At 38.1% G+C, this 27179-nt stretch overlaps 1 protein-coding gene and 1 long non-coding RNA gene across 3 annotated transcripts in view; both read right to left on the bottom strand.

Moving 5' to 3' along the window:
- LOC128086655 (uncharacterized) overlaps positions 1–11683 on the bottom strand; it is a 631060-nt gene extending 619377 nt beyond the window's left edge. Inside the window, exon 1 of the long non-coding RNA XR_008209467.1 lies at positions 11634–11683. This is a non-coding gene — a long non-coding RNA (uncharacterized LOC128086655). The remainder of the gene's footprint in view (positions 1–11633) is intronic.
- LOC128086576 (sulfotransferase 6B1-like) lies at positions 1734–18084 on the bottom strand. Of its 2 annotated transcripts, XM_052695381.1 has the most exons (8): positions 17953–18084; positions 8674–8750; positions 7202–7341; positions 6439–6528; positions 5835–5961; positions 4556–4650; positions 2961–3117; positions 1734–2801 (listed from the first exon to the last, which is right to left on the bottom strand). In XM_052695381.1, exons 2-8 carry the CDS (start codon positions 8729–8731, stop codon positions 2671–2673), a joined length of 798 nt encoding a protein of 265 aa, XP_052551341.1. In that variant the 5' UTR covers positions 8732–8750; positions 17953–18084; the 3' UTR covers positions 1734–2670. The 2 variants fall into 2 exon arrangements, with proteins under 2 accessions (XP_052551341.1, XP_052551333.1); XM_052695373.1 differs by lacking the exon at positions 17953–18084 and having other exon boundaries at positions 8674–8942.
- Positions 18085–27179: the final 9095 nt, after the last annotated feature.

The following is a 27179-nucleotide window of genomic DNA, read 5'->3' as shown; positions in this document are numbered from 1 at the left end:
TAGTTATGGAGAGTGATAAGGTGTCCCCCAAGCCTCCTCCAGACTAAGCAACCCCAGCTCCCTCAGCCACTCCTCAAAAGGCCTTCCCAGGGGTCGTCGCCCTTCTCTTGACATGCTCCAGGGTCTCAATGTCTTTATTGCAGTGAGAGGCCCAAAAGTGAGCACAGTACTCGAGGTGCAGCCTCACCAGAGCTGAGTACAGGGGAACAATTATTTCCCTGCTCCTGCTGGCAACACTATATCCGATGCAAGCCAGGATGCCATTGGCCTTCTTGGTCACCTGGGCACACTACTGGATCACATTCAGCCAACCTTCAATCAATGCCTCCAGGTCCATTTCCGCTACACAGACACTCTGCTCCAAGCCTGTATCATTGGCTGGCATTCTTGTGGCCAAAGTGCAGGATCCGGCACTTAGTCTTGTTGAATTTCACCCCTTTTGTTCCAGTCCAGCAATTCAGCCTGTCCAGATCCCTCCATAGGGCCTCACTATCCCCTTGCAGATTGACACTTCCAGCCAACTTGGTGTAGTCTGCAAACTTACTGAGGTACAGTCAATGCCCTCATCCAGGTCGTCAATAAAGATATTGAAGAGGACAGGCCCCAGCACCAACCAGCAGAAAACTACTCATGACCGATTGCCAGCTGAATTTAACTCCATTCACCACCACTCCGTGAGCCCAGCCTTCCAGACAGCTCCTTACCAGCAAAGAGTGTACCTGTCCAAGCCATGGGCTGCCAGCTTCCCCAGGAGACTGTGTTGAAGGAGTCTTGCTCCAATTTATAGGAAGGAGAGTAGTTCAAGCTGGGCTTTTGCCTTTCTAATTTTGCCCCTGCACATCCTAACAACATCTTTGTACTCCCTCCAAGTTGCCTGTCCTTTCTTCTACAGGAGGCAGATTCTCTTTTTCTCCTGGAGCCTCAGAAAAAGCTCCCTGTTTATCCACGCCTGTCTTCTTTCCCAACAGCTCATCTTATAGCTCAGGGAGTTACCCTGTTAGCCTGTTAGCTGTTAGCCTGTTAGTTCCTCCGCCTTTAAGACTTCCTTCTTGAGGAGCAACCAACCTTCCTGGAGCCCTTTACCCTCCAAGAGTAAATCCCATGGGATCCTCCATGCTAGTTTCCCAAGCAAAGTATTATAAATTATTATTTCTAGCATTCCTGTGCCTTTGCAAAACTCTGCATTACTATTCATGTGCGGGCAACCTTGAGTATCTTTAAAAGAATATAGAAAAAACTTATTGAACATTTTATTCTTTCCTATTGCATCTGTAATTTTTACTTCTTAGGTGATGTATCTATATATTGCTTGGGTCCCTATCACCTTTTTTTTTAAATTTCAACTATTCTTAAAGAGCCTTCTTTTGTTGTTGTTTTTTTCCTCTTCACAGAACAAGTGGCTGAAGTGCAGATGGACCTTGAGCAGGTCTGAAATATTGTGTTTGCAGTATCAAATATCAGTGCTGACACAAAATAACTGAATACTGTAACGTCTTCCACAATCCCGAGAACAATCCCATATGCTTATTAGAGCCACTTACAAGGCATTTTGGCATTTTTGGAGAATTTTCAGTTATGAAAATTAATCTATTTCAATTTATAGGCATTAATTTAAATTAAAGCTTAAATGTAGACCTGTTGCTAAATCAAGAATGAACAAAGGGAATGCTAAGTATGGTTCTGTGGTTAAGAGCACTCCACTGGCTTTAACGGCAGGAAACATAATTCAGGTCTATATTCTCTACCTCTTTTGCTTTATTGTTGTCTGTAGCAGGGAAAACAACAGCAGTTCTTAGAAGAAGCACAAAGGTCTATAGATTAAGGAGTATCTTCAAACACAAGAAAAAAACATCGACCCCGTGATTTTCTTTTTACCAACTTTTATGCAGGTAGAAACATTGTTTCCAGTGAACCAAGAGAAAATGTATATGATATAAGAATGAAAATTAATTTGAGATTTTTGTTCTGTTCCACAAAGAGAATTATTATACATAAAAATGCTTCTCATTGCATCTTGGCTGTTAATACCAATCTGTAATCTGAATTTCAGCTTGAAACTCTAGACTCAGATTAAAGTCCTTAAAAATGATGATTGCCATTCCCTTTCATTATCTTCCCTCTAGTTTTTATCCAGTTTGTGCTGAAGTCACAGGGAAGATATTCTTCTTCATCGTTAATTAAGGCTATGTCAGACATGTATTTAGATAGTGATCTTAATTGTGGAGATCTTGCAAGATTGCAAGATTGTCACCTGATCTGAGCATTTTTGGAAGAAAAGAAAAAAAAAAAAGAAAGAAGAAAAAAAAAAAAAAAAAGAGATCTCCACATGCTAAATAACCCTATGTAAATTATCTAGAATGACTGAGTTTGCCTGGAAAGCGAAAAAGTCCATTTCCTTCCATGTGGCAGCTACTGAAACAAGCCTGTCAAGTTGATCTGAATATAGTTAGTTACCATCATACTCAGCAAATGAATGTAGCCAAAGCAAGATCTCACATTTATTTTAAAAAGCCAGCTATTCATTGTTGTCATTGTAAAAGTTCCTGCAAGGTGACTTTTACAATGATTCTGAGATGCTTTGATTGTTTCATTTAGCTTTTTATTGTATATCATTCAGATGATCAAAGAGCACAGTGAAAAGCTATTGGTCTAACCACATTTCATTACTCTTCAGGCTTTGCAGTACACTTCATACTTTAATTTTGCTCCTAGTTTCATTCGTGCTATACGTTCTGCAAATACTTTGTCCATTTTCTCATTCTGCTCTTCATTGAAAAGATTCTTCCAGTCACTTACACCACCTTCAAAGAAGCAAATAAACTCTTGAAAAACAAGAAATCATATTTCTCACATAAAGTGTAACACTTTATAATATATGGGCCAAAAATAAGCCAGTGATGAATGGCTTAGGTTCTTGAGAGTATCATGTTTCTGCCTCTGGACATCTAGAATCTCCTTACCTTTGCGAAAGAGCATGCTGCCCAGAGCCCCGTGGGTCTTCAGAGAGTTCTCCTTCATGGACTGGAAACTGCTTCTCTCTACCACACTCCGAAGCTCTTCCCCAGTCAGGGAAATCCCAAGGAAAGAGGCAATGTTTTTCACTCCCAGGGCTCGATTCTAAAAAGAGGAATGTAAGATACCATATGACATTCAAACAAATTACACTGCTTTCTTACCAAAGCTCTTTCAAGGCCCAGCATCTCTCAGTTGGCTGCATATTTAGAGTTTTCAGTGTTCAGCAGGACTGGAGTGCTATGTATTGTTTCTCTTTGTTATTCTAAAGAAAACATCATCTGTCTTCCTGAATATCACAGAAAATTGCATATGATTTACAGTTGAGCCAAATCTACACTGCTGAATATACAAAAGCTCCAAAGAAGAATTACTGGGGATTTTGACTTAAAATCACGGGCAAGAATTATGTTTACACACACACACAAAGGCTTACAAGCTAGAAATCCACCTTGCTGTCCTCTAAAACAAGAATCTGACTCATACATGTATCATGCAGTTTTTATACACTATGTGTGTATAATGGTTTACTGGCTTAGAAACAATTACTCTTTGAAGTGTAAAATATGGAAGTGTAAAATATGGTGAATGGAAATAAACCCAGCTGGTAACCAGTCACAAGTGCTGTTCCCCAGGGATCAGTATCGAGGCCCATGCTGTTTAATATCTTTATTGATGGTGTGGATAAGGGAATTGAGTGCACCCTCAGCAAGTTTGCAGATAACACCAAGTTGGGATGAAGTGACCATCTGCCTTGGAGTGGGAAGGACCTACAAAAGGATCTGGACAGGCTAGATCAATGGGATGAGGCCAAGAGGATGAAGTTCAACAAGACTGAGTACCAAGAGCTGCACTTTAGCCACAGCAACCCCTAGCAATGCTACAGACTTGAAGCGGAGTGGCTGGAAAGCTGCGTGATGGAAAAGGATCTGGGAGTGTTGGCTGATGCTCAGCTAATTGTGAGCCAGCAGTGTGCCTAGGCAGCCAAGAAGGCCAATGGCATCCTGGCTTGTATCAGAAATAGTGTTTGGGCCTCTCACTGCAAGAAAGACATGGAGGCCCTGGAGTGTGTTCAAAGAAGGGCAACAAAGCTGTGAGGGGTCTGGAGCACAAGCCTTATGAGGAGTGCCTGAGGTAATTGGGATTGTTCAGTCTGGAGAAGAGGAGACTCAGGGGAGACCTTATTATTCTCTACAACTGCCTGAAGGGAGTTGTGGTAAGGTACAAGTTGGCTTTTTCTCCCACTTAAGTAGTGATAGGGCTAGAGGGAATGGCTTCAAGTTGTGTCAGGGGAAGTTCATTTTGGATGTTAGGAAATATTTCTCCTCCAAAAGAGTGGTCAAATGTTGAAACTGGCTGCCCAGGGAGTGGTGAAGTCACCTTCCCTGGAGGTGTTCAAGAAACATTTAGATATTGTAATAAGGGACATAGTTTAGTGGGAAAATATTGGTGGTAGGTGAATGATTGGACTTAATGATCTCGGAGGTCTTTTCTAACCTTAATGATTCTACAATTCTATATTTCTTACCATTGGTAACCTTACCTCTTTTAGTTCTTCATATGTTATTGTCATAACATTTTCATCAGCAGCATATTTGTTCCATTCAGAAAGGTAATTGAAGTAGGATCCCCAGGGCACTAAATAAAACAAAATAATCCTAAAATGAAGAATAACCGAACATAAGAAAAGCTCCTTATTATATTAATCAATTTTTACTCCGTAAGTTGATCCCTAAGCCACAGCCATTAGTAATCACGGCTCTGCCAGAGTTTAACCCATTCTGGAAGATTTATAGATCTTTGCAACACAGACAGTCTAGAGTCAGCAGGGTAAGTTCTCTTACCAGCTCAATGTGGCTCTAAAGGATCTGTCACCTTCCCTAAAGGATCTGCCTGCTACTTCCACTTGTGCTGCAAAAAATATGGGGTCCAATCCCTTTTTCACCTGTATTGCAGGACCTCTTTTTAGGCTAGATCAGCTCCCTAGATGGTCCACAACTTCACAAACAGTTGTGCTGGAACAAGCTGAGGGCAACAGTGGGGCGGAAGCACATTGTTGGGATCAAAGGCTGGCTATGGCCAGTACCCACAATAAAAACTAAGAAGCCAAGGAAAAGTCTGCAGAAGCCCAGCTTAGCTGGCTCTGCGTGAACGCATCTCAGTGAGATGATGCAATTTGAATGACAATATGTTGAAACTAGTCAGTATTTCAAGTCAAATGTGAGTCTGCTGAAGTGCTATCAATACTCAAAACAGCATGGAAACTTAACCCTAAAACCTTAATTCGAAAGCCTTATTTAACCCTCCCTTCTGCTGACCATGCGATATGGCAACCTGGAGAATTTATGTAATTATAAAAGCAATGAGATTTGTTTTCTGTTCTTTTGTTGTTGTTTTTTTTTAAGCATTTAGTCATAGTCCAAAACATTTCTCCAATCCAATTTGGTATGTAGATATTCAAATGTCTGTCTGGGCACAAGATGATATACAGTGGAGGGGAAGGGTGAAGGAGATCCAAGAGGAAGATAAGAAGGAACTTCTAGTCAAAATATCACTTTGTGCAAATTAAAGCTATTTATGGAAGAACACTTCTGATGAATATCAAACTTCAGCCAGTAAGACAGATACCATAAAATTTACTTCAGCTTTCTAATTTTCTCTCTTTAATCCCCGGGGTTTTTTTTGTTGTTGTTGTTGGTTTTTTTTTTTTGTTTTTTTTTTTGCTGTAAGCCAAAAATCCTAGTGAACCTGATTTTACAAAACGCAAAGTTTTTAGATAAAGTCAAGGAATAGAATAAGTAACATAGAAGAATATACTGTACTTTTCTCTGCCATGAAAGCTACGAAGAAATCGTCCCAGGTCTCATAGGAAGGTAGAGCTGACAAGGCATTGGAAAAATGGAAAAACGATGTAGCTACGTCTTTCGGATTGCGAATCAGTAGCAATATCTAAAAAATTGAAATATTTTATTTCTACTGGAAACAAAAGCAATAAAAAACTTCATAATCAGCACTTTATGAAGTTGATTTCATATAGTTATTAGGATATACTTTCCAGATTAATCAAATTAATCATGCAGAATACAAATAGTATTAATCATTTAGATGAATACACACAAATACAAATTCTTTCTGAAACTTTCGACAACATTGTAGAAAGCCACTCAGGAAATTTTGTAAACATAGCGTTTTACTGCTGGAAGGTTTGTTTTCCCCCACGTTTGCCTTGCTGAGACTGACGCAAAGATATCAATAAGGATGAACTGAGATTTATTGAGATGAACAGAAGCTGTTAGACATGCAAAAAAAGACAGCATACTACCTAAGTATAAAAATAATTTTTAAATTTGGCAGAAATGTACTAAATTGGCTTTCACAGACATCTGATTGTGTGTTTCCTTACATGACATTTAAATCAGCACTCACCTTGGCTTTATTTTTGAAGATAGACTTTGGAAGGTTGCCAGGAGCAAGATGAGTCAATATAACCCTTCGAGAAGGTAACTTCTTCATTCGCTGCATTAACAATTGAAAGGAGGAAAGTAGACAGTGCCTTTATTACAAGTATTCTTCTTCATTGGCCTGTGATAAAATATTACTTTGCAAAATTTATTAACGGCTTTTGGCAGATCAATTATGTTTTATGATTGCTATCCTGGGATCTTAGTGGACTTCTCTCAGCAATAACCTTCAAAAGACCATAAGGATGAATATTTGGAAAGAAGGTTATCCATTGCTCATTCTCTTTAGTGTTAAGGAATTTAATATGTTCTGATAGACAAGGTATAAAACCTAAATGTAATATGCAGAATCTAGCTGGAGATGTGATTAAGCTGAAGGATCCAAAGAAGAGAGTAGAGGTAATAAATAAGAGGTAGTAGAAGATCCGAAAATCATTATTTCAATATATAGTTTTTCATGAAACTCTTCTTAAGTACAGATTATGTGACACTGAATTTCTGAAGTGTCTGTATTTCTAATGAGTATGTGCTCCTCTCAAGCCCCCTAGAGCGATCATTTATCCTTCAGCATTCAGTAATGCAGATGAGATTCAGTCTGGCCAGATGCATCCTACATAGAAATGGGATAGTTTCCATCAAAGACTGCAGTATTTCTCAAACCACATATTCAAATATTCAGTGTTTGAAGAACCACATTCTTGCATCTTTAATAATTATTCTGTGCCCACCTCATATTTCTCAGTATCTCCAATTTCAAGATACGGAAATTCTTCTAGCTCTTCATCATTAACACTTTTTTCTTCATCAAGTCTCTTTTTTTCAAATGTGGCCACCAGATCACTTAAAATCTGACCTACCCAGTTTGTACCTGAAAGGGGGAAAAATACAGAATTGCATGTAAAGCATTGAGAAAAAGCATAAATCAATTTGCAAGGACAACCAAGAGGTAGCTGGTAACTATCTCATGAATTGTCTGGTCTTCTTTAACATGTCAGCTGGCTATCTGGACAATCAGCCTTCAGGGCCCTCCATTTGTTGTTACGTAACAATACATATCTTTCACCAACTTAAATGACTAAGTACATCACGGATTATATATTATAAGTAAGAAAGGAGTAGAACTATTGATTCAAGTAAGAAATATAAGAGCAGATAGGGTGTAAACCTGTACCTCAAAACCCAGTGCATCATATATGTTTTCTGATGTGCTGTACAGTTTTATCTTGAGTAGAAAGATGGGTCACAGAACTTCAGCACTTCAGCACATACCAGATCTGAAACTGTGCTCTGTATGCTCATTTTCTTTACCAATACACAGTGTTTTATCCAGAAAACCTCTAAATTATTTCGTATATATTTATTGTATTCTTATTAATAACATAAAATAGAGCTTGTTGAGAACTTGTATGATTAGCTTACCATTTCCTGACCTGTGGACACTGGTTCCTACATCTTTATCATTATAGTCCTAATAAGTGCATTTTGATGCATATCATTTCTTCAAAAAGAACATAGGCCTTAAAAAAACACAAAATCTTTACAAACCTGTAAACTGTGACTATCTTCTGTAAGATGCAGTGAATCCTATTGCTAAAGGGTAAATATAACTATATTAAAATGGATGTGTAACACATCCAAGAGCCTGTGTAGGATACTTTCAGGCAGAAGCAGCAGCTCCATCAGAGATCTCTTGATTTCCCAATGAAGATCAGTGTGACTAATTCCAGCGTTTACAAAAATGTCTTTTTTATAACAATAGATTTCAGAAAATTTTGACATGTATATGAAAATCAAAAAGTAAAATATATGTATCATTGCATGTGAAGGCACCAATAAGTCCATTATATTAAGAAATACAAAACTATTACCAACAATATTACGTAACTGCAAGAACAGACCCTGCAATATCAAGAAATCTAGTTATCTCAAGTTTGAGAATTGCATTTTGATTCTTTCCAATTTGTGCATTCACATTCATAACTATAAAAATTAAAGATAATAAAAATGTACCACACTATAGCCAAGAAAATCGGATTTCTCAGTCACTTGCAAAATTTCCTATATAATGTTCTCATAATTAGCTCTATTGTATATGTTTGAGGAAAAAATTAGTTCTGGAAACTTTTCTGAAAACTGTAAATACAATCTACTTATTTGTTATTACACAAATCAATTAATGAAGAAAGCAAGCAGTATTCACCAGATTTAGGATATCCTGCCAAAATGACATCATCACTTCTGGCTTCAAAGGACTCCATGGCTCTGAACACTTCAAGACTGCAAAAAGCAACAGGGTAGAGAATTCCCTTGTAAGAAAAAAGTAGTTCATCACGGTCCATTGCATTACCAGCAACTATTGCCTTATCTATCACATCAATAAATTTCTTCCTAGATTTTTCCATTCTTCTCTCTCATGCACAATCTCTGTCACAATGTGAAATGCTACACAGACAGAGAGACACCAGTTGCCACATTACGAGGCTTTTTCTTTTCTTTGTATTTTCTTTGTGGAGGGGGTGGAGGGGGGTGGGACACTGTAAGCAATAATTTACTACTCTTTCTGAAACTGTAAAAAAAAAAAATACATAACTCCAGACAAAGACCTTAAGTGATCTGAACATCTCAGTATCAACAGAAATTGGATATAATTGAATAAGAGAAACAGAAAAATGTAGTTGCATCCTAGGTTAAAGCATTAATCTAACTTGAAAATATCACATACCAAAAATATGCAAGTAATTACAGCACAGAGTTGACAAACAAAATACATCAAAATTCAAGAAGGGCATGAATTACAGACTTCAGTTTCAATAACACAAGCATATTCTTTGCATCTGTTCTGATCTTTTCAGTATTCACTCTGGGATGTTTTCTTTTTTTCTTTTTTTCCATAGAAAGTGGATCAAATGTATTAGGACTGGGAGACAAAATATTCATTATATTAGTGAATGCATTAGCAGCTAGTCTTTTTTTTTTTTTTTTTTCTTTCTTTACTTTTCCTTGTCATGAAACATGTACTAGCATTATGGAAATGTGTTTAATTGGGATATTTACTTGCTGGCTAAAGAAGGGTTGGGAGAGTAGGCATTTCCTAAGGAAGGAAAAAAAAAAAGATATATAAATGGATTCTTCCACTCAAGCCAATAGCATTGCTGGACTAGGCTTTCCATAAAAGAAATACAGATCAGTTACTTCCTGAAGAATTATCTAGAGAAATTTTGAAAGAGAAAAGTCTATTGGATCTCCAATGTATTTTTCCCAGAGAAAGAAGTTAGGCCAGCCTTTCCCTGGAGACATGCATTCTCCTTAGGAACCAGAAAAACAGTATTACTGAAGAAAAACTAATTAGAAGAAATAAGTCATGTGGAGGGATTTTGAGAAGAATTGAATTTCTTGGCATAAAAAATGAATCAGGCTTAATATTAGTAATGTGAGCTTTTGATATAGCCACCAACCATGACACCATAACTGAGAGAACAGGAGTGAACTTTGCACTGTATGTGTTGCATAAGAAAGACCCTCTGATCCTGCCAAATGCTGAATCAGGAGACTGATGGAAAACATCAGTTGGTTTAAAGTTTCAAAGAAGCAGCTTTTAAAACATGGAGATTAAAAAGAGATTAAAGGATTTGGTAATCTCCAGATTAACGGTGTCTGTTGGTCAAGCCACCAATGTGTCTCTAAATGTTTCTCATTTCCCGTACTTATCAGACCTGGTCTTTCCAGATTGTGGAGTTTTGCAGAAAGAGGCTGGTGACTTTGCCATGATAGCTACAGAACACTGCCAGCTGTCAATTACCTGGTGAGATGATCTGTTTATGAAGAGCCATTCCCAGTTAATGAAACAACGAAACAATCCCAAACATAGCCTCAGAATTCAGAGACTGTCCCCTCAGATGGCATATGAGAAAAGATAGGTTTCCATAACTATCTCTGTGATCTGCATTTATCTCATTAAGATGCTGGAAAAGTCTTCAAAAACAGCTTTCCAAAGTGATCTAAAATGGATCTTGATCCACTCATTATAGTACTCTAAAAATATATATAATATTGAATAGAGAGATGAAAAAGAAATCCTCAGTACAAGATACAGGTTCATATTCTTCACTGCTCTAAACGCTGTTCAAGCTTGGGTGTAATCCTCCGTAAAATTATTGATGATCCTCCTTCATCTTTTGCTTTCTTCCTGAACTGTACAGTCTCCTTCATGACAGTCACCTCCCCTGGCCAGAACAAAGCTAGTCCCACCATCAGGTTAGATGACCACCCCTAGTCTGTAAATTAATACCCAGCTCTGTCTTTCCCATATGTCCCATCTAAGCTTTCACAGCTTTTTTTTCAGCCTCAGCTTTGTTGTCTCTGAAGAATTTTCACTGTCTTAATCTCCTCTCTGGAACAAGGTAGGAAATAAGTAATTTTCCACATCTTTCATCATTCTTATTAATGCACGGGCTAGCTGCCAAAGTACAGATGCAAGCTTGACTTCTCCCTCCTGTTAATGCTCCACTAAGTAATGAGAAAGAACATGCCAGCAAATACAAAGAATTGCGTGACACACTGTGCTGGAGAAACTGTCTTCTTGTACTATCTAAACATGTTAGCTGTATGTTAACAGACTTCTCAAACCACCACCAAAAGAGATTTTGTTTGTTTTGTCTGATCATCACAAATATTGGTGAAATGAACTTAAAAAATATATGTAGGAGAACATTAACTAGAACTTTATCACCACATAAACGTGTAGAAGTGGGAGACTGAAAAATGATCCAATTCACAGTGTTGGTCAAACAGTAACTTATTGCATCATCGTGTATCAGTACAACCTGACCTTAAATGTAAAAGAGGAAGAGGAAAAAACGGGCAGGAGGGGACAAAGAAGAATGTTGAGCCCTTTACAAAGCATTCCACAATATTTTGGAGGATTTTCTGATTTTTGCTAATGCACTAAATGTTCTGTTTTCTGCAAACCTTTCATTAATCTCACTATGGTCAATACCTCTGAAACAGTCAGACTTCTGGGGTCTTTAGTATAGAAGTAATTATGTCATACAGTGTGTAATGAGTTGATACAAATGAGGCTAAGCATATAACGCAAATGTAATTGATGTTAAGTAGAGCTGATTAAGGATGTATCTTGAAACAGGATACTCAGATGCCCACAAAAAAAAAAAAAAAAAAAAAAAAAAAAAAAAAAAAAAAAAAAAATAGAACTGCCACAGTTCACAGGGGGGAAAAAAATAAAAAATTCCAGTATATGAACTGGATCACAAATCAGGATGTCAAAGCAAACATAATATGCTCAGTGGAACACATGAGACATAAATGTATATATCCCTATGGGAGCTGGAAGTATGCAGTTTGGGTCTTAAACATAAAGTCAAAATTTTATGTTTTCACAATTTTTTGCCTAAATATCATATTTTAACTGTTTCATGTGTTGCCTTCTTTTTCACTTAATTTATCAAAGACATTTAGTTTTCTTCAAATATTGTAGCATCAGAACTAAAAAGCAAAATGAACTATAGAACATTTTTCTGTGATTTGTTTCAGAACATGTTTCACCACGGATTTTGCTGAGTCCCAGTCATGATACTGTAAATTAATCCTTCAGAAAGTTTAAGATGAACTGCCAGTGCATAAGCTAATCCAGACACTGAATACCTTGCCACCAGGACAACTTGGGCATTTGCCCATAGTTCATCCTATTTACTCTTGGCCCGTTCTCTAGCATATTCTTTATCCTTTCTTTGTTCTCAAAGGACTGAGCTGACCGCACTCCATGTTTTGTGTTCTGGAGGAGGATGAGGACTGCGATGTACTACTGGAAGAGAGGTTGGGAAATGGAGGGTTATCAGTTTGCATCCATAGCCTCCTATCCTCATAGAGATTAGTACAGGTGTGAGAAGCTGATGTAGCGGATAGCAGGGGAAACAATAATTTGGGTATCAGTTCTCTAGAAATACTCTCTTCACAATTATCTGTGCCATTTTAGCCCAACTAATGGTTATTAAGATTAATGATATTTAGTGAAGGAATAACAGTTAAAAGCTCAAATACATCATTTAGTGATAAATACTTTTTTGATGCTTTCGTGGTGATCTTACCAGCATAACTCTTTTTGTAAGTGTCACACCTAACAAATCCTGAGAAAACATGAGATGTCTATAAGCAGAGCTTCTCCAGATGTTTGCTCTGCATTTCATAGTACCCAAAGCTACAGGGACAGAGTCTAATATTCTGACCATATATAGAGATAACTACACATCAAACAAATAGAGGTGCTGACATGTTAAGGGCTTTTATCTTCCCTGATCAGAAGTCAGTGAAAAAAAATCCACTGATTTCTATCATACTCGGATGAGAATTTAATTATGGCAGACACCATTCTGCTGGGAAGTGGTCTGATTTGATATGGTCTTTATAAGGGCTTCCAGGTGCCAAATGGCCCTTAGCCTTCTAGAGACATGGAAGAGAATTTCGCAATAGGAGAGGAAAGAGAATATTTCTTTAACATGGAATATAGTGAAGCATGGCCATCAGAATCCTCTGTATGCGATCAGTTAAAATACTGCCCAGTAAACACACTGTTTAGCACATAATGTTCAGCATTAAAATCTGGTACACACTATAAACACTGCAATGACAGGTGTAGTCTGAATACTATTGCAGTTGTCTGCAACCTTGACCTTTCTCTGAAGTATTATGGAACAGCAATTCTGATCAGAGTTCAAGAATTGATTACCAGCTCTGTTTGTCTTTCAGGCTTCGCAATACACACTGTATTTTAACCTTGTTCCAGAAGTGGTTGCTGCAAGCAGTCCACTGAACATTTGCCAATTTACAATCTATGCTTTTCCTTTAAAAGATTCCTGTAGTCACTAGTGCTGCGTAAAAGAAGCAGTACCGACCCAGGTTTTACTATTCAATATAGATATTTTCATAGGAAACAACATATCTTTCTACACGACAAGTGAGGTGAGGGGTATTTTTTATTTCGGTTTGGTTTTGTTTTTGTGGGTTTTTTTTTTTCAAGACAGATGTTTTACCTTTTTTTATATTATTAGTGGATGTGATTTCTTTTGAAGCCTGAGCAATTCTGCCAGACTACAGGGGGCCCCTTGGTGAGGTGAATATCAGCTCTCTGCTTCACTTATCCAGCAGGTTGTCCAAGGCTCTGGGATGAGTGGCTACAGATCAACTCCTGGGTTGTGACATGGGTGAAATAAAGTTGACTAGCCTGCTTTTTGATCACCTTAATACACTAACTGGACAGTAGCTGTACTTCGGGAACTCTTTATCAACTAGCTAGTTACTCTTGCCATAGTCTATATCTCTAGATTTACTTCAGTATAAGATGGCAATGACACTTTGGAGAAAAAGGCTTACAGATGTCATCTAATACATGGGTGTCCAGCCTTTCGTTTTGCTTGAGCCACACTGAGTGAACCTCAGTGGGCCTCATACTCAAGACTGCTCTGAAAGTAATGCCTCCTATTTAGTCCCATGGAAACTAAAACTTATACAGAGCACAATAACGCTATTTGATAGAACAAAATCTCAGCTACAAAACACTAACTTTCAAGATAGTCACCACCATTAGCTATGTATTTTTACCAGCAATGAACAAGAGCCTGCATGTTGTGCTCATAAAAATCCATACCAGCAAAGGTGACCCACTGTCATCGTCACTGCTGCTGAAATGCACCACTATCTCACTGCACTCACATCTGCTGTTCAGTTTCCATAAACACTCACAAACATTGATGAATGTCAGTGGGTGCCATTTTTTCTGCATGGAGGAATTCAGTGACACACCTTTGTCTCATCAGCACTTCTGTGCCAGATAGTTTTTTCAGATTGCCCCTCCACTGCCGTCTGTCTCACAGCAACAAAATGTAATGGGATATTGGTGGGAAGGTTCAACCTCTACTTCCATGCCACCAACATTCACCACTGATACCATGGCCAACATAATAATATAGCAGGCATTACTTTCAGAGCAGCCCTCATAAAATATATAATATGTTAATGCATATAAGTAACAAAACTTATTTTAAAATTTAATATTTTTTTAGTTTAAAAAAAAAAAAAAGAAAGCAACAAAAACACAGAACTAGTGGGATGTGTGAATCTGTTTCTGTGAAACTAATGTGTCATTCTGGTTCGATGGCAGTGGCTGCAATTCTTAGTGAGTTCTCAATGTGTTCCATCAGAAATTTTTTGATGAAATTTTACTCCTCCTGTACTTCATCCATTAAAATATTTGTTCAAAAATGTTCTGCCAAAAAGCGGTGACATGAATGAGGTGTGACTGTGAAGAGAGGGATATATCCCTCCGCTAAGATACAGCTTATAAAAAGTAAAGAGACACAATCAGAATTTTGAGTAGAATGACTGATTGCAACTTCATACATTCCATATGAAAATTTGCAGGTCACATATTTATGTTGACTGAAAATGGAGTTGCAAATACACAAAAAGAAAAGATAGTTTTTTTGGCAATTTTGAAACCTGTTCTCAAATTCCTTTATCAAAATGAAAAGCATGGCTGAGTACTCTTTTCTGTTCACGGGACAGTGTTCAGCCAACAAATCAAAATGCATATAACTATTCATTATAACTTGACTTAGCATTGCACTCTCCCCACGCCCTGGTTGCAGCTCAGACAGTGTTAACAGGTCACTGATGTTTTGTTGCTACTGAGCAGTGGGTGCACCCCTGGGGCAGGGCCACAGTGGCAGAAGGGGCAGATGGCATGGGGCAGCAGCTGGGCTGCACTGCCAGCAGTACCAAGCTGCATGCTGCCCACAGGTTTGACATGCCTGATATAGTATCTGGTTTTGCTGCAGTAGGATGAGATCCCATTTCCTCTTTGCTGCAAAGGAGGAAAGGAATCACTGCCCTATCACCAGCTCTCTGGTTCACTCTGACTCAGGTTATCTGAATTTGGTGAATCTGATGCACAGTTTCAAAAGAGCAAAGGCGTGCAGAAAGCTGTGTGCTAAGCCAGTTCCAAGACAGTTACGAATTAATTATTTCTTAAAGTTAGAAAGCCTATTGAATGGATTCTTCATCATTGGGAATATTCAGCTAATACTTATGAAACAAAAACTAAATTTCTCCTTCCTTGCTTTTGACAGGAACGCTGAGATTGTCTTTAAAATGACTGAAAAATTCACTTTAATGTAAGAGAACACTACCAAATGCCTCATGGTTGCCTTAGAGTTCTTCATAGATTAGAAGCTGCTCCTCTGTACAGCAACACAAAAGCGATCCTTGCTGGTCCTTTCCAACTCAGAATATTCTGTGATTCTGTTCTATGATTATCCTTAAATATGCTATTATTAAATGTCAGAAATAGTTTTACATTTGAAAATAATGAGGATATACTCTTCAATAGCCTAAAGCTATGGTGAGTAGTGAAGGCTCTCTTACAAAGTCCAGAGTACACCTTCACAATCCAGCTGAGCTGGATGAACTGCAAGAGAGGTCCTCAGAATTGGGATTAGGTTAGCCAATCTGAGAGCAACTCCATTTGATGGCAGATAGCCTGAACATACATTGCAGTGTCACTGAGCGTCAGACCAGCAGGCTCAGATGGAAGAAGCAGATCAATGGGCTCTAAGAAGAGTGCACATCTGTGCCTTTTCAGACATTTTCTTTTTCATGAAAAATAAAATCAGAACAATTAGTCAACATTTTATTGCCACTTAGGGTCTCAGCAAGGCATGGAAACATACTGGCAGGTTTGATATACAAGGATGGGCTAAGTACATCCAAAGTACTTTGATCCCAAAGGTAAAATAAAATGTTTACTTTTTATAACCATAGATCTATAAATAACTTTTTACATTAATGAGCTAATAATTCTACTGTTCCAGCTGTAACACAAAGGAAGATGTTCCATGCTACAAGAAAGAGTAGCTTAGTTCTAGCTTCATCTTAAAAGCATTTAACCAGCTCAAGCAAATCCCTGCTGCATGATGATGTGGTACTGAAAGCTGAAGAGCTTTCAGAGGGCACAAACAAGCTTTAAGGTCACAGACTGTTAGGGACATGGAGACTGTTTTGAGGAATTATTTTTATACAATGGATATTCCTTCTTGTTACACTCTCTTGTTCACAAGGCACAATTAAATATACCTTTAGCCTGATTTAGGATGGAACACTAGAATCTCATATTCTTTAAAGACTTCATTTTAACTTGGACTCTTGTCACACAACTCTGGCCAGAGTCAATATTTATCATGTAATAAAACAAATAAAACATCTGATCTAAGAAATGTCTAGAACTTCAGTATATGTTATATTAAGTAATACTTGTTTAAAGTGCATAGTTAAGCAACTTAGATTGCAATTTGAAAAAGGATTAGTTTTCAGCTTTTATTTCACTGTTCTGTTTGCTTAACTGACAATTATACTTAAAAATAGAGGATCCTAGCTATACATATCAATGAATGTACTTGTAGGGTCTGTAAGTATGGTTTCATATTATCTTACGGAGAATGAACCATGTCAATATTGTCAATCACCTCAAAAACTTCCAGACTAAGAATTTAACTTTTTGCCAAAGGCTATATTTTTACAGGAACTTATGTGAAAATTAAACTTTCCACTTTTGAGTATGAGAAAAATGATTAGGAAAATAGTTTCTTCTCTCCTTAACATGGCCATTATGACTAGGAATTTAGTACTGTAGTCATGACTTGTCCTAGTTGGGGCTTTAACAGGTATAGTATAAAACATGGGAGTTTTGTCCAGTTGCATTTTCTTCTTGATACTCAGAAGATAATAAAAAAAAGCTTTTCTCTACAATAAATCACACAATTGCTTATTATTTTACTTGTTGTATAAATGATAGAAAATTACAAGAATGGAAGCTGTTCTGGCCTGCATACTGCTATTGCCTATATATGTAGTTGAAATAAAGTACACTAATGGGGTAAGGAGTAGAAACTTGACTTCATTCTTTGCTATCATAAAAGTACAGACCTCTACAGAACATGGAAGCAGAAGAGCTGAGTCCTACCTTCTGAGCAAAGCTGCAGTCCACACAGAAGTAAAATCTCCCATCATTAACCTGGTTCTCAAATAACGGACACATCTTTAAGAAAATGTGACTTACAGGAAAAATTCTCATCAGCTGTACTATGGACACTGGAAAGAAAAAAACAAACAAACAAAAAAGACTATGGATCGCATATGAGTTCCCAAAGTACAGATCTATTTGCCACACATTTTCAGATATGCCATACATTTTCTCAAATATAGAATGCCTTAGAAGACAGTGTCACACATTAAAGTTACCAGTTTTTTCATTGTTATTCTACAATAGTATTTCCCATCTTATTCTTCTGAGACTGACAATTACATGTTTATTAACCCCTAACTGCCCTTCCTAACTCAGAGCTCTCATTCAAGCCTGGAATACAAAACCTTCCCCCCTCTCCTCCCCCCCCACAGCTTCACATACACTCACCAGCTAAATATCTGTCAGCTGTTATTTTGGTGTTCAGATGTGCACTGTGCTTTAAGCAAACTGTTGTGTTTGGTGATTTTGTTTATTTATTTATAATGGGCACACCCAAAATGTCCTCTATGTGGTAATGGGAAAAACCATAAAACCAGTGTTACTAGTTGCCTCATTTATCGCTGATTTTGGAAGGCCAAACAGGTCTGGCAATAGACCTGAAAATGAGGACCTGATCCTCAACTACTGAAACTATTAAATGAAGAACCCCAGCAAAAAAGATTTTTGAAAAGCCCAAAGTAGAGTGGAAAACCTGTGCAAAGTATGTGTGAAACACATGGATCCCTCATTTTTTGGATCATGCAACATTCATCACTAACATGTATAATGTATACATCATATAATGAGAGTTATTTTACTATTTTTATTGTTGGACTTTCCTCAACACCTTTAGGTGCACAAATCCATAATCACAGGATTATACTGCCATTTTTTTTTTCCTCTTGTAAGTGTGGGAAGGAGAAAAAGAGAGATAAAAATGCATATCTGATTGGCTACATGGCTTTCTATGTGCTTTGCTTTAAAGCACTTTGTCTTTCTAATTTTATATCAAACTGAATACCTGTCAGCTTGGTGTTTGTTATAACAAGGAAGAAGACGATTCACGTTTGTGCTGTGCCTAACAAGTTGTGCAAGTTAATTTTTAGTATTCATTTTAAAGTTGTATTAATATTCATTTTAAAGTTATCATTAAATGACAGAATCATACGCACACACACACGCAAAAAACAAGTGATACACAAATCAATTGCTCACCATCCACCAACTGATGCCCAGCCAGTGCCTGAGCAGCATCACCCCCCAGGACAACTCCCCTCAGTTTTTTGCTTTTATACATGATGTCATGTGTTATGAATATTGCTTTGGCCAGTTTAGGTCAGCTATCCTGGTTCTGTCCCTTCCTGGTTCCTTGTCCTCCCCCAGCCCCTCGCTGGCTGGTCAGTATGAGAAGCTGAAGAACTGAAATGTCCTTGGTCTGTACAGCACTGCTCAGCAACAGCTAAAACACTGGTGCGTTATCAACGTGGTTTTTCTCCTAAAGCCAAAATGTAACATCATACCAGGCACTATGAAGAGAATGCGCTCTGTGTCAGCTGAAACCAGAACATCACAAAGTTGCACAGAACTCAGCTGAATCATACCCTAAAATTATTCAAATACGTAAGAAGACTATGCCTTACCACAGGAAAACTAGCAGAGGTCAGTGAGTAGGAAAATGCTGGGAAATTCTTCAAGCATAAATCTTCAGTGCAGATCACAAGACAGACAAACTTGCATCCATGGAGTTAAGCCTTTTGACCACTATTCAAAATTCAGTTGTATGTCCATAATATGAGTACATAAATCACTCAGTAAATTCCATCATCCTGACTGTATTTAGTGTACTCATGCCCTAAACTTCCTTACAAACACATTATTTCTCCTAGTCCTTATTAAGTCTCTTTATTTTATGGAGATTCCCTATTTTCCACTCATCTTCTACCCATCTGCGGGAAGGCTTTTTCCACAGTGAATCTAGTCCCAGTAGTATACAAAACCCACAAATTTCTTTTGAAATCCAAAAGGAACAATTAAATGTCTCATCTGACCATCTACAGAGACTGAGGACTGTTACCCAGTTTCCTGGATGAAGACCAACAGCTTGCTGTGGACTGGACTTCCAGCAGCAGTCACCTACTTCTCTAATTTTCTGTCACCAAGGTGCAATTTGCACAATTTATTGCTGGACTTAAACTACTCTTGTTCCTTATTTGGCAGTTCTGTGCCAGTACTTGAGAGGGAGCAGTAGCTGATTCTCCAACTATGCACATACCTATCATAAAAGTACTTGTACTTCTGTATGCTTTCCTGTTTTTAAGCTCCCATTTTTAACATTAATGAAAATGTCAGGTGCAAATAACTGAACTATTCACCTTTTCTTCTAATTGTTTCAAAAAACTAAAGGCAAGTTGCGTTACCAAAAAAAAAAAAAAGCTTCCAATAGGGGTGGGAAGAGTAAAACACTGTTAAAGGCAGTGTCATGAAAAGGCTTCTATATTCCTTTTCTGAGTCTACATTTGGCAAATAAACTTACTCACCTCTGACCACTAAATAATAATGAAATCTGCATGAGGACCTCTGACAGAAAATAACCGTCTCAAGTTAACAGCTTAGTTCTCTATGCTCACAGCCAACAGCAGTGGACATTCGCTCCGCATCTCCTCTAATCCAGAGCTCTCCTCTTCAGTAGAAGAGTTAAGTGGGCTGTGCTATATGTGCCATAACAGTAAAATGCCACCAAGTACTGCATACACATATACAGGTATGGAGGCCAGATGAAGACTGCACATGAACTTCTTTTTCTGCCCTTTTTCTGCCTATTTGTATATAATTCTGAAAGCTTGCAACAAATTCATTTGATTTTGACCTCCACAGCAGGAGTGCTGGTACTGACAAAACTTCTTTCCTTATTCTGCTTGTATGGCTCTACTGCAGCAGAGCAATAAACTGTCAGCAAAAGCTGAGCAAGAAATCCTCTTTATATAATAGAGTGGAGTGATTCCCTGACCAGCTGTGTAAGCAAAAGAATCAGAGAGTGCATTATATCCTCAGAGATGATCCTGCATTAATGATTTTGGCAGTCTTTTTTCTCTGCAGATCATACTGCACCAGGTGTATGCACCATCTTGGGCTAGTGCTAGTTACAGTGTCTTTCCACAGAGTCCTTTACTCCATATAAATTAGGCTGGAGTCAAGCAATGGTTTATTGTGGGTATGGTAAGGAAGAGCCTAAAAACCCTGGTTGTCAGATAGCCACAACTTCCAGAAGTTTGAGTTTGCCTCCAGGCAGGATAGAAAGAAGCCACCTTCATTTATCAGAAGTCTATTGAAGCCAATACATTACTAGAAAATGTTTCCTTTGAAAAAATAATTTTCAAATTGAATTTCTTTCATCAAACAACCTCTGATTGCTTCCAGCAGATACTAAGCTCTTTGCTCAATGCACCAGACAGGCACCTGTTTCTTCCCTTCCCATGCCTGTTCAGAGCCCATTGTATCCAAGATCCTTGAAGCTTGTTGGTTGTGGATGCCCCCTCCCTGGAAGCATTCAAGGCCAGGCTGGATGGGGCTTTGCGCAACCTGGTCTAGTGGGAGGCGTCCCTGCCCATAGCAGGGGGTTGTAACTAGATGATCTTGGAGGTCCCTTCCAACCCAAACCATTCTGTGATTCTAAGAGATTACAGAGCACGAAAAAAATGAAGTGATTGGATCAATCTGGGGACAGTATTTTGTCTTACAGCAGAAAAATTCTAAGATGTTTTGATCTCTGGCAAAAAAAAAAAAAAAAAAAAAAAAAAAATATTTTTCACTTAGTCTGTTTTACCCACAGCTCATTGACAGTAGTGCCAGAGCCTGGAGGTGAGCTAGACTGCCAACTCCCACATCCCATGAAAGCAGGACTATGCCACACTGCTCTGAAACCTGTCAGGAGAGATGTTCTTGGCAAACACTAGATTAACATCAGTTTCATAAGGATTCGCTTGCTTCAGTAAAATGTTTACACATTGTTATTATTACTCCTTGTTATTAGGAAAAGTTTCTCAGCTCCAGAGTGAATGGAGACAGAAAGAGACCAGTCTGCCTTGAACAGGATAATGGCAAGAGCATCCAAGGTACAGAGCCTGGAATAAGGATACAGGGGCAATCAGAAACAAAGGTGCTGAAAATAGCTTTTTTTATGGCCCAGGTGTGGGGTCATACTGCATGGTGATTTACTGATCATTCTGAGGCTCTGATGGCTTAACTTCATCCCAAAGTAAAGCAGCAAAAGTCCAAACTTGAAGGACACAACAGAAAAGTCACACTAGAAAAAAAACCTACAATGATCTAGGTGTAACTGGACTGCTAGCAAAGAATTTCAATAGATTGCATTTGAGGACAACTCACTTCAGAGTTGCTATGTGCAGCACCAGTGTAGATCGCACTTCTTTCATTGCTTCCCACACACAGTCCTTGTTGGATTTTTAGTAATAAATCTGAGACTAACCTGTTACAATCTTCTGCTCTTTACTTGCTCACTCTAATATTACCTGAAAGAAAACCCAAGATGTTTCCTTACACTTTTGCGCCATCTACTGTCTTCTACAGATCTTAACAGCTTGCTGCTGATTGGATGTTTTTAAAGAAATAATCATAATTGCATGGCCTTGTTTCTGAAAGGTAACAGTCAGCTAAGATTCCCAACTCACACATTTTGTTGTTTGATTTTTTTTTTTTCCCCATTCAGCTGATAGAAGAGATTGTTACCACAGTCAGACTGACCTCTAATAGGTCACAGAGTATTCAGAATTTCTCAGACTCCCGCCATTTAAAAAGTCACCTCCCATTGGTTTTAAAATGCTCCAGTACTTAATTGTCCTGGCTTCAAAAAAGTATGCATTGTTTCTAGTGTCTTGTATTCCCAAATAGCATTCTGGTTTTTTCTCTGAGGTGGATAAAGGTCTTCAGAAAGAAAACACAATGAAAAAAAATAACACTTTATCTTTCCACAAAGAGTGCCGACAAAGTATGCTTTGTAAGCTCTCTTTGTCACATTCCCAGGCTACTTCCTGGACATGAAATTATGTATAATTAAACACTTTCCCCACAGCTGAAGAAAGAACCAGTGTCTAAAACTACAGACCTCCAGCTGCTGGATACCAAATGCTTTGTGAAAGAAAACCTCCTTGCCTGAAGGTAGAGATGTTCAGCTGAAAGCCCATTTTGAGCACAATGAATACACTGCAAAGAGAAGCCTAAGGCTACCAAAAACGTTTCCAGATTTGCCTCCTTAATTATCATCTAAGACATTGGATATGAGGTTAAAGTGGCATGCCCATAAAGGTACTTCACTTACCTTTAAAACTAGAGCCCAATTGTACTTAGTTTAAGATTTTAACTGCTATTCCAGTTTGAATTATACATGATACTAAAAAAAAAATAAAAAAGAAAAAAAAAAGAAAAAAAGGGGGAAAAAAAGCCATTATAACAGCCATATGGTTAGACAGCAACACTGCAACTATCTAAAATTCATTCCTGATCATAACTAGTTCTGGATGCTAAACAAAAAAGTCTGAAATGATGCAGCCAGAGAACAATGTACTACAACATGCGTGACAGTGTTTCATTCCAATTCTAAATTTTTCTGGGCAGAAAGGTAGCTAGAAACTTCCTTATATAGAAACTCAAAGAAAATAATTTGAAAATAATGCATGTATATTTAGTGCTACGGCAAAAGGCAAAACCTTATTCTTTTATGACGAATTCACAAGTCTAAAGGAATGGAGAAGGAACACATTACCAGCATACCATGATCAGATGCAAAACACACTAAGGCCACTTTCTCCCATATGCTGCTCAGCTTTTTCAAGGATGGAATCAAAATGAATAGCTATGTATGTGTTTTATGTACTTGTAGGTGAGGCTTCTTTTTTATGGATTCATGCCAGAGTTGAAAACTTAGCTTTAAAATGTGTGTGCTCTAAATGCCTTTAAGGCATTGATACTTTTTAAGTGTTTATGCACAAGCTACTTTGTTGTATATATCCACATACACACATACAAGCATATACCTATATACCATAGAATCCTTAGAGATGGAAAAGACCTTTAAAGGTCATCTAGTCTAACTCCCTGCAACAAACAGGGACACCCATAGGCTAGGTCAGGTTGCTCAGAACTCACTTCAGACTGACCTCGAACATCTCCAAGGACAGGGCGTCCACCTCTCTGGGCAACCTGCTCCTGTGCCTCATCACCCTCACTAAATAAGACTTTCTAACATTCAAGCTAAACCACCACTCTAAGCCTGAAACCAATTCCTCTTGTTCTGTCACCACCAACCCTGCTAATGAGTCTGCCCCTTTAGATTCTGAAAGGTCACTATCAGGTCACCTCCCAGCCTCCCCAGCCTTCTCCAGGCTGAACACCTCAAAGAAGTGTTCCATCCATTGGATCATTTTTGTGGCCCTCCTCTGGAGGTGCTCCAACATATGCGTATAGATAAAATGCGGTGCTGTCTATATGCATATAGATATAATACAGTTCAATTTTTCCTTCTAATCCTGCAGTTCGGAAACCATTCTAAATACAATGCCATTCAATACTCAGTACTGAAAATAAAGATCAGTTTACCAACTAAGGTAAACAGGGAAAGTGCTACTTCCCTAAAAGGTAAGCCCTAATAATTCCAAAGCTTCTCTTGCTATTGTTATCCCTTACTTGGGATTGTGTATTTTAAACTCAAGCCTCCTACACTTGAATGCAGTACATAAAATATTTGTCTTGCAATATTAATTAGTAATGCAAAACCACTTTTATTGGTGCCTAAAAGGTAATTCATACAGCATCTGTAAATTTATTTTTATGTTAGGAACACAGATCTACAATTTTCATAGTTCAAAACAGCTACAACACAGCACTAATTGGTTGAAAATGTTTGATACAGGTTCTTGTATTAGAATATGCTGTTTTCCTCAAAAAAAAAAAAAAAAAAAAAAAAAAAAAAAAAAAACACTCCACCAAACCTATTTTTGTAGCACCTTGCTGATTTTGATAAAAGTTTATCTATGTGAAAAATTTACTCCAAATATTTGGGGTCGACTCATTTCTGGTGCACTGCCCTTACTTCTTCCAATTGTGTTGTTTAAACTCACCGATAGTTCACTGAGCTAACATTTGAAACACATTTTTACTCATTTTTAGTCAACTTAGTTCTGCCACTTTCTAACTTTAGACAGCTTGCCAGCTTCATTAAGGTAATGTATATTGAAATACAGCTTCAAATGGAACATTATAGCTTACTTTAATATCGCCTTTTTTTTTTTATTTTTTTTTTTTTTAAGCCCTTGCTAAATTTACCTTGCCTTTGTCACTAGATAAATGATTGGCAACTATTTTGTCCGTTTATTTCTCCTCAGCTGTGGTGCTCCTTGCTGCCATTAGATGTCACCCTGGACCACACAATAAGAAAAACCACCAATGCATGAACTAGCATGATCAGCAAAAAATAACACCAGTTTCAGAATAGGATATACATCTTCTAAGGCTGCATCTTATCCATTTACTCTCTCCAGTACACACACCTTCAACTCCATTTTCATGTTCCTCTATGGGTACCAGCAGTGCTGAGAAAACAGCACATACTAGAAAGCCAGTTAGACTTCACCTAGCACAGATTTGGCCCACTATTCCTTTAATTTCAAAAAGGAACAACTTCTAAGGGCCATAGCCATCAATCATACAGGTAGAGAATTATAAAAAAAACACAGCTGCATGATGCCTCTGGGAGGCAATGCCAAGCATGGTGTCTGAGCAAACAGTTGAGTAAGTGGGATGTTTGCTAGATTGGATCTGAAGCCAACTGATTAACTGCTCTGTTCTTACATTGCTGCTTATGAGATCATCTTCCTTTAGTCTTTTTGGTTAGTTTGTTTGCTGCTTAATCCCTACTGAGTTGTTCCCAGATAAGTGGTTCATCAGTTTGTTGCTAATCCCTCAGGGGAAGTGGGGAGTTGTAACTTTGATCTTAGAGAAGAGATTGTGATGGCAAAGTAAAGCACTCCCACTTGTGTAGGGTGGATTCTACAGAAGCTGAAATCCAGAGAAACCTACACATGCACACACTGACTTCTTGTTCCAGAAGGATCAGAGTCTTACTGCCCTTATGGCATTTATTATATTCCCAGCTCTCTTGTCTAAAAGCATCACAGCATTTTATGCAAAGCAGCCACATCAAAACAGGACAAATTCAAACAGTTCTCAGACTTCCTGCTAACAAGACCGTGTTGCACACATCAGCTGTGGTGTTTCTGATACATCCTGGAATTTAAGCCAAAGGGAGAAGTTATACCCAAGATAGGACTTTTGCCCATTGTTGCATACTTCCAGTAATGCTGGGTAGCTCACGAACACTGGAGCATCTTTTGAGTACTTCATAATCTAAACACATTTATATATTTTTATACAGATCACCACTTATGTCTAAGCAAGACAGGCTGGATTAATTTAAAATGAAGAGAGAATCATAAAAATCAGAAATCTCTTCTTTCTGATAGCAGAAGCATTGTAACCTCTAAGAAACTACACACAGGTGGCAAGCTCAAACAGCGGTTTTGGGTATGAGCACTGACAGCTGCGTAAGTAAGCAAGAATTATAGCTGTCAAGCTGAGAGCTCACATACCAGAAATAACAGCCTTCATTGGAGAACTTAGTTCAGAAACCTTCCAGAGGTCCATAGACAGAGCACAAGCTCCTGTGTGTCACATCACATGATTGTTCTAGGAGGCCCTCAATACACATGAGAGGGATGAAAGTGGCAAACACCCCCAAACACCAAGCATACAGCACAGCTGAAGAAAATACCAAAGCGTTGCAAAGTCCAGTCTGGCCTGTATATACTGTCCTGAAACTAGCACCACATGATTAGTGTTATCTGAAGTAAGGGGTAAAGCTATGTGATTTCAAAGTGAGGGGGCCTATTTTCCAATGGGATTTCAGTTTCTGACTGTTACCATCACTTTCAACATTACAAGGGGCAAGTTGCTGCTCTATACTCTGGAAAAAGGATGGCTGAAGTTACACCACAACTATTCCCTGGAAAAACTGCTATGATTCAGCTGGCATCCTCAAAGGCTCTGAAGGTTTCTTTTTGCAGGCTGAGAAGACATATCTTTTTGTCCTACCTGCCCTCTCTTTCGCAACATTAAAAAGATAAGTATCTCCTTCACCATTATATCCTCAGTCTCACCTTTTTTTCCTGTTTCCCATATTTACCCAAAGAACAATCAGAACTTAGACCTAGTCTCTGTCACTGCAAAAATAATGGCAACCATATCTGTATATCAACTTATATGGTGGAGAGCACAGACAATGCCATTCATTTCAACATAACTTCCAGACAAATATAAAGACAAGGACCTCCTGTAGGTACCTTAATTTGATGTCCAGGGAGAGGTGGATTACTGTTTCCTAGCCAGTATGGATTTGGAATGGACCATGCTTATTCACAAACAGAAAATGTACACAAAACAAATCTTGTGTTCCAAATTTTCTCTGGGTACAGCTTCACAGGATTCACACAAGAATTTGCTTACAGGGAAGGAGATTTAGGCATCTAATCTAAAACATCCTGTTCTGTGACAATGAAATATAATAT

Source organism: Tympanuchus pallidicinctus, unplaced genomic scaffold (assembly GCF_026119805.1).
Source record: "Tympanuchus pallidicinctus isolate F22 unplaced genomic scaffold, pur_lepc_1.0 scaffold1, whole genome shotgun sequence".
NCBI classification, from domain to species: domain Eukaryota; kingdom Metazoa; phylum Chordata; class Aves; order Galliformes; family Phasianidae; genus Tympanuchus; species Tympanuchus pallidicinctus.
Note: the sequence above shows the minus strand (reverse complement) of the source record. Positions and strands in the feature narration are given on the sequence as shown.

Bases quoted from the DNA above. Each gene is read 5' to 3' on its own strand.
- LOC128086576 (XM_052695373.1), bottom strand. From the start codon at position 8,875: ATGGAAAAATCTAGGAAGAAATTTATTGATGTGATAGATAAGGCAATA. The intron at 6,529-7,201 runs GTGGGCACAGAA...TTGTTAATGCAG, and splicing joins GAGATACTGAGAAATATGAG to CGAATGAAGAAGTTACCTTC. The intron at 5,962-6,438 runs GTGAGTGCTGAT...TCAATTTTTTAG, and splicing joins TCTTCAAAAATAAAGCCAAG to ATATTGCTACTGATTCGCAA.